Source organism: Theropithecus gelada, chromosome 3 (genome assembly GCF_003255815.1).
Source record: "Theropithecus gelada isolate Dixy chromosome 3, Tgel_1.0, whole genome shotgun sequence".
In the NCBI taxonomy this organism is placed as follows: Eukaryota; Metazoa; Chordata; class Mammalia; order Primates; family Cercopithecidae; genus Theropithecus; species Theropithecus gelada.
The window spans coordinates 53541323-53547938 of NC_037670.1; the positions used below are offsets into that span (position 1 = coordinate 53541323).

A 6616-nucleotide genomic window follows, 5' to 3' on the forward strand; every position below is an offset into this window, starting at 1 on the left:
CATTACCCCAACCCCTCCCCTCCCCTCTACCTCATCACCCCCCACCCCTCCCCTCCTCTCCCCTCCCTTCTACTTCACCCCCCAGCCTCTCCCCTCTACCTCATCACCCCCCACCCCCTCCCTTCCCTCTACCTCATCACCTCCCCCACCCCTTCTTTTCCCTCTACCTCATCAGCCCCCCACCCCCTCCCTCCCCTCTACCTCATCACCTTTCCCACCCACTCCCCTCTACCTGGTCACCTCCAGAATCCTTTTGTTTTGGTCTGTAGCAGCCCACGTCTTAGTCTCAGGCAAGACAAAGACCCAGACCTTCCCCCACCCCTGGGGCTCTTCTATGTTCTGCCTTGTAAGGGCAGGCAGAGTCCCCTGGGGGCTGTGTGGGGAGACTGTGTAGACCTCTGCTGAGTGAGGGAGGCCACCCAGACCTTTGCTGGGGTGGGAAGCCCATGTAGACCTCTCCTGAGTGATGGAGGCCGTGTAGATCTCTCCTGGGGCGAGGGAGGCCGCGTAGACCTCTCCTGAGTGAGGGAGGCCGCCTAGACCTCTCCTGAGTGAGGGAGGCTGTGTAGACCTCTCCTGGGTGGAGGCCCAGCTCTTCTCGGAGACCTGGTGCAGAGTGAGGGGCTGGATGCAGCTGAGATAGTCACACCTGGATCAGAGAGGCGGACCTGGGGGGCTGCCTGCTCTCCTGTGTGGAGGGTGGGAGGGCCTGGCATTGGGCGGGGGTGGGGAGCGGGCTGGAGACCACGACACGGCCCCCCGGGGAGTTGCCCCCACGCCAGGCCTCCTGCACAGCACGCTCCGGGCCCTGCGCCCTGCCCTGCACTCACACCGCCTCTCCCCTGCCCCGCAGGCCACCGACTCCGACTATGAGGACGCGCTGCCCAAGCACTCGTTCGTGAACCACTACATGAGCGACCCCACCTACTACAACTCGTGGAAGCGCCGGGCCCAGGGCCGTGCACCTGCGCCGCACAGGTACGAGGCGGTGGCGGGCGCCGAGGCGGGCGCGCAGCTGCACCCGGTCATCACCACGCAGAGCGCGGGCGGCGTCTACACCCCCGCCGGCCCCGGCGCGCGGACTCCGCTCACCGGCTTCTCCTCCTTCGTGTGAGCAAAGCGCCGCACCTCCCTCAGGGCGGAACGGAGGCGAACTTTCCGGAGTCTATTTTTGTTAAGACAATCAACTCCAATAACTGAGCTGAAGTTTTTGTTTAAAAAAAAAAATCTGATAAGTGATGATTTTACCTACTTGTGGACACTAGATTTCAATTAGGAAGGTTTTTTTAAACGGCTTTTTGTAACATCGCTGCAGGAAGCAGGTTTCTTTCTTTTTCTTTTCTTTTTAAGAGAAGGTGTATTTCACTGGTACAATGGCTTGGCACCGCCGGGGCCTGGGAGGACCTCAGACCTCCCCAGCCCTGGGTTTCTCCGTCTTCAAGACCAACTAGGAAGGCTCAAGCGGGGAGAGGGAATGGAGGGTCAGGTGAGATCTCAGAGCTGCCCCGGCTGGCCCCTGTCTCTTTCTACCTCCTCTTCCAGAGAACCAGCGGCTCACACCCTTCTCAACGCAGGACATCCTCGGCTCACAGCTCCCTCCTGGGGTTTGAAGAGCAAACGTTTCTCCCTGGGCTCAGCGCATTTTGTCCCAACTTCATCTGTTTCTGAAATGTTCTCACTTGGCAATTTCTAAGCAAGGAGTCGGCTTTCGGGTTCCTGACGGCTGGACAGGGATGCTAAGGTGTGGTTCAGCTGTCACCGTCAGCGTCACTGCAGTGATGCGGTCCTGAGGCTTTTCTGCCTGTCTTTCCCCCTTCCTTCCCACCTGACTAGGGAGGCCTCTTAAGGCTGGAAGCCACCACGCCAGCCTCTCCTTCCTGAACACAGCACACGGCCAACTCTGCAGGACACGAGGACATGGGACAGCGTCCCCAGAATTGCTTGTTAAGTAGGAAGCGTGCATTGTTAACCAGAGTATTTTTTAAATCTTTTTATCTTTTTTTAAACTATGTCACATGAAATGCGTCTTTGCTGTCTCCAGGTGCCTTTTTATTAATTGTTCAGCTTTGTACATGGGAAAAGATGAAAAGCAACAGTCTCTGCAAATAAAGCAAAACAGCTCTGAGAACACACGCTCCTGACTTGCCTCGTGCACACCAGGCCGTCCCCTCCCTCTGTCCCGGCTTCTGCTGGCCGCCCGCGGCGGCCACCACTTCTCCACCGCTGGCACTGCTGCTGCCCCCTCTCCCAGTCCAAGGCCAGCTTTTAGCCTTAACAGGTTTTCTGGAAACATTTCATTTTTTCTTTAAGATTGTCATTGTTTGGTTTAAAATTTTCAGCTAGATGAAAAGAGTATGAACTACTTTGGAAAACTTAACAGCCCAGAGATGACCGTGCCTCCAGCCCCTCACGTCATCTTTGCAACAGACGGCTGGGCTGCTGGGGTCCACCCCTCAGCCCAGGTCCCGGGTCCGGATGGAACGGGAGCACTGCTGGTGCCCACTGGTGTGTGTGTCCTGGGTCCTTCCCTGTAAGTGCCCCAAGTGCCCCCTCACCAGCAGAAGCGTGACACACACAAGACTCAAGACCACCTTGTCAGTGCCCCACATGCAGGGTGAACGGGCAGGTGCTGTTCCCCCAGTGACCTGAGGGTAGGGGACAGCTGAGCAGTATCTGGCCAGTGCCACCCGGGGGGCCAGTCTCCTGGCCACATGCAGAAAGTGTGGCCCCTGCTTGCCTAGATGTTTTGTGCACCTCCATGGGCAGAGGGTGTGGATACCGCCTGGATGCTCTGCTGTCAGCATTGTTGAGTATGGCCCCAGGAGACCAAGGAGAGTTTTGTATAGGCTGGAAAACCCCTCTTCAGTCTTTCCAAAATTAGAGGGTATGGAAAGTTTCCTTTTTTCTCTCCTCCCTTCCTTCCCCACCTTCCTTCCCTTTATCCCTCCTTTCCTTCCTTCCTCCCACCCTCTCTTCTTTCCCCACTCCTTCCCTCCCTCCCTCCCTTTCTTCCTTCTTTTCTTCCTCCCTCCCTTCCTTCCTTCTTTCCTTTCTTTCCTCCCTCCCTCCCTTTCTTCTTTCCTTTCTTTCCTCCCTCCCTTCCTTCTTTCCTTTCTTTCCTCCCTCCCTGCCTCCCTTCCTTCCTTCCTTCTTTCCTTCCTTCTTTCCTTTCTTTTATCCCTCCTTCCCTTCCTCCCTCCCTTTCTCCTCCATTCCTTCTTCCTTTTCTCCTCCTTTTGCTGAGTGGAGGGGTAAATACTCTAAACCAAAAATCCTAGATGCTCTGCCCAAAGCCACTTCTGCATGAGAATCGCAGCCCACAGTTCCCTGGACAAGACTCACCACCGTGGACAGAGCTGCCTCCCTCTTGGCCCCGGAGAGAACAGAGTGGGCAGGAAGCCAGGATGCGAGCACTGGAATTTCTCGGAAGGGAAGCGATAAATGGAGGCCATGGCCAGCGCTGCCTTCTGTGCGCTCTGACTGCTCTCTGCAGCCATAAGGACGTGGCTTTACACACCAGGGAGAGTGTTGAGACGTCTTAGGTTGAGGATGAGCAGATTCGAGATGTGTTTTTTGCTCTTGGGTTTTCGATACAACATCATGACACTTTTATTTCAAGTTCGTGTTTTCTGTCTCCCTCCACTCTTAGTAAATCTTGATCTATACAGAGCGGCCTGTCCGAGGCCACGCCGGCCTCCTGGCTGCTGCTGGACTGTGCCTGGGACAGTGACAACACCTGTCACTCGGAGGGACTTTGTCCCATGAGAACCACCTGCGCAAAGGAACAGAGTTGGGTGTCTCCAGGTAGATTTCAGCCTCCCAGAGCAATACAGGATTTGAGAAGCATCAATTCCTAACTCCTCATCTTCAGGGAAGGAAAAGAAAGCCACAGCCTTGGAAGATGGAGATTGGATTTCAATCTCGGTTTTGAAAAGAGGACAAGCAAAATGTGTGTGAGCCAGGCTGGGCGGAACGTGCTCCCGCTCTCTCCGACTGTGCTGAAAGTCGCACCTTGCGGATGCCTCATGAGGGCAGTGGCTGAGTCTCCCCACCCAACCCCACGTGGCTCATTTCAGATTGTGTTGGCCCTGCCCTGCGAGGATGCGGTCACGGAGCCACCAGGAGGCTCCATCTGAGCCGCAGGGATGGGTGTGCAGGGCTCCCTCCTCCTGGGGTGCCAGGGCAGAGATTCCAGGCAGGTGAGCAGAGAGAACTGCCAGGCCACGTCCCCTCAGCCTCCTGCGCGGCCACCTTCTGATTGAATCGGTCCAGCCGAAGCCCCTCTCCCAGCCTCCCCTTCAGCCTCTCTCCCTGCCTGCTTTTATAATGCACACTTCACTCAGTGCTGCAGCAGAAAAACAAGGGGCCCCAGGGAGGGGGGGCCCAGACGGCCACACACGGAACAAGCCTCCACAGCCCCGGGAGGTGGCTCACTCTGTACCGGTCTTCAGAGGCTGTGCTTGTATCTGACTGTGACTGGGCTGAAGCATGGTGTTTGCCTAACGGTTCGTAGCATGGTTTTTATTTCTTACACATTCTTGGCACACAGTGTAGCTATTCTCCTGACGAGCAACCCGTCTGCGTACCTAAGTGTGGCTCCCCATGGGCCAGCGTCCCGGTAGCATGGATCCAGTCTGGAAGGTGAGGACAACGTGGAAACTCATGAGCTGAGCCCGCCCGCTGGGACACGTCTCCTTCCCACATCACCTTCTGGTTTCGGGTGCCCTCAGGTCAGCCCTGAAGCGTTCCCTACAGCATTTTCTGAAATTGTGCGGAAAACCAGATCTCATTTAAGAAAAAGAAAAAGAAAAAAATAAACAACTTGTAGGAAGACAGAGAGGTGCTATGGGTACAATTTTTAATAAAAACATTATTTTGTTCCTTACATGCTTGTGATTTTCTTTGGGTGTTGATGGAATGATTCGGGAGACCTTAGGAACCTTCCTGAATTGTAAAGCTGTAAATATGAACCACTGGGACTTCACCCCAGTGTCGTGCTGGACCCCCGTGCTCCCCCCAACACCCTTACCTTTATCCTGTTGACATGCAGGTGTGTACAGGCAGCGTCCCCCCAAATTGGAGTTGAGGTCGGGGGTAAAGCCACTGCACACCCTGGCCGGGTGGTCTGGGGCAGGCAGCACGGAGCCTGAACCAGTGAGACCCCCTGCTTGGACCAGCAGCCATTCCCAGGGCCAGCCCAACTCCACCCACCACCTGGCTGGACCACCAGAGACTTCACAGGTGTCCAGAAGGAGAAGAACAGCTCAGAGCCAAACTTAGCCTTGGTTGGGGGGACGCGGAGCTGTGAGTGAGACGGCCTTCCCCTCCTAAGGGTTCTGGCCACACCATAGCTTGTCACGCCCCAGGCGTGCTCTGGGTCGAGGGAATGAGACTAAACCATTTCCCTTCCCTTTCGGAAGTGGAATTTTGCTTGTTTCTTTCTTTTTAAGAGACAGGGTCTCACCCTGTTGCCTAGGATGGAGTGCAGTGGTATGATCATAGCTCACTGCAATGTCAACCTCCTGGGCTCAAGTGATCCTCCCACCTCAGCCTCCCTAAGTGCTGGGACTGCAGGGTACCTGAAGTGGAATTTTCAAAGGCATCTGCTAATCACTGCAGGTACCCTGGGCTTCTGTGAAACACGGGGCCACTGTAGCCGCGGTGTTGGGGCCACCAGGAGGAAGCATGGCTGCCCCCTTATCACCCACCTTGCAGGCCTTCAGGCCTCAGTGGCCCCGGGAGCGTTAAAAAAATCTCAGTATCCAGGCCACACCCAGGCCCATTAAATCCTCTGGGGTTCGAGTGCAGAGATTTGATTTGTTTTGAAAGCTCCGCAAATGATTCCAACGCAGCAAGGAAGCTATGCTGCCGGGAGGAGGGCCGGGGCGGGGCCAGCATTCTGACCTTGAACGAGGGGACAGGGTTCTGACTTTGCCAACGTTGCCTTTTGCTCCAGAAGCAGTCGCTGCCACTGATAAGCCCCAGGTAAGAACCCTTTCATTTTCTCTCTTTTCCCACCATGTCCGGCCTACATCCCACCACCCTCCATAATATGATACGTAAATCTGCACCTTTCCCACCATCTCCAATATTTCAGAAGTTGCGGCTGCTGTGGAAAAGGCCCTTGACATTTATTGAATGTACACCATGTGCCTGACGGTGCTCTGTGTTCTTGTTAATCCGTACAACTCCCACCAGGACCCTGTGAGGCAGGTACAGTCGGGAGGTCCTATTGTGTAGACAAGGAAACGTGCCCAGAGAGATGGAGCCATTTGCCCAGGTGTAGCCAGTTGACCGAGGCAGATCAGCTCCAAACCTAGGCAGCTGGGGGCTCCAGAGCCTGGTCTCTAGGCCTGACCACAGCACTGCATGAGGCTGTCTGCAGTCACCCTTAGATCTATGGGCTGTTAGCCTGTGAGGAGGCAAGTACCTCTTCCTACAGCTCGGAGCCTGGCGTCATTACTGCAACATCACAGGCTGAATGCACAGGCGGCTCAGAAGATTATATTTTCCCCACACCATCCTCTCCTATTAGAAAGAGGAAAGGCAGGAGTTAAGTTGGGATAGGTGATGCAAAGCCCCGTCATTACTACTATTGTTGAAAAGTTCATGGGAG

General features: G+C 55.4%; 1 protein-coding gene across 1 annotated transcript in view; it reads left to right on the plus strand.

Annotated features, from left to right (window-relative positions):
• SDK1 (sidekick cell adhesion molecule 1) overlaps positions 1 to 4885 on the plus strand; it is a 136810-nt gene extending 131925 nt beyond the window's left edge. The window contains exons 19-20 of the mRNA XM_025380758.1: positions 854 to 978; positions 4550 to 4885. Of these exons, the coding sequence (XP_025236543.1) occupies positions 854 to 978; positions 4550 to 4622 (198 nt within the window). The 3' untranslated portion in view covers positions 4623 to 4885. The remainder of the gene's footprint in view (positions 1 to 853; positions 979 to 4549) is intronic.
• The last annotated feature ends 1731 nt before the right edge of the window (positions 4886 to 6616 follow it).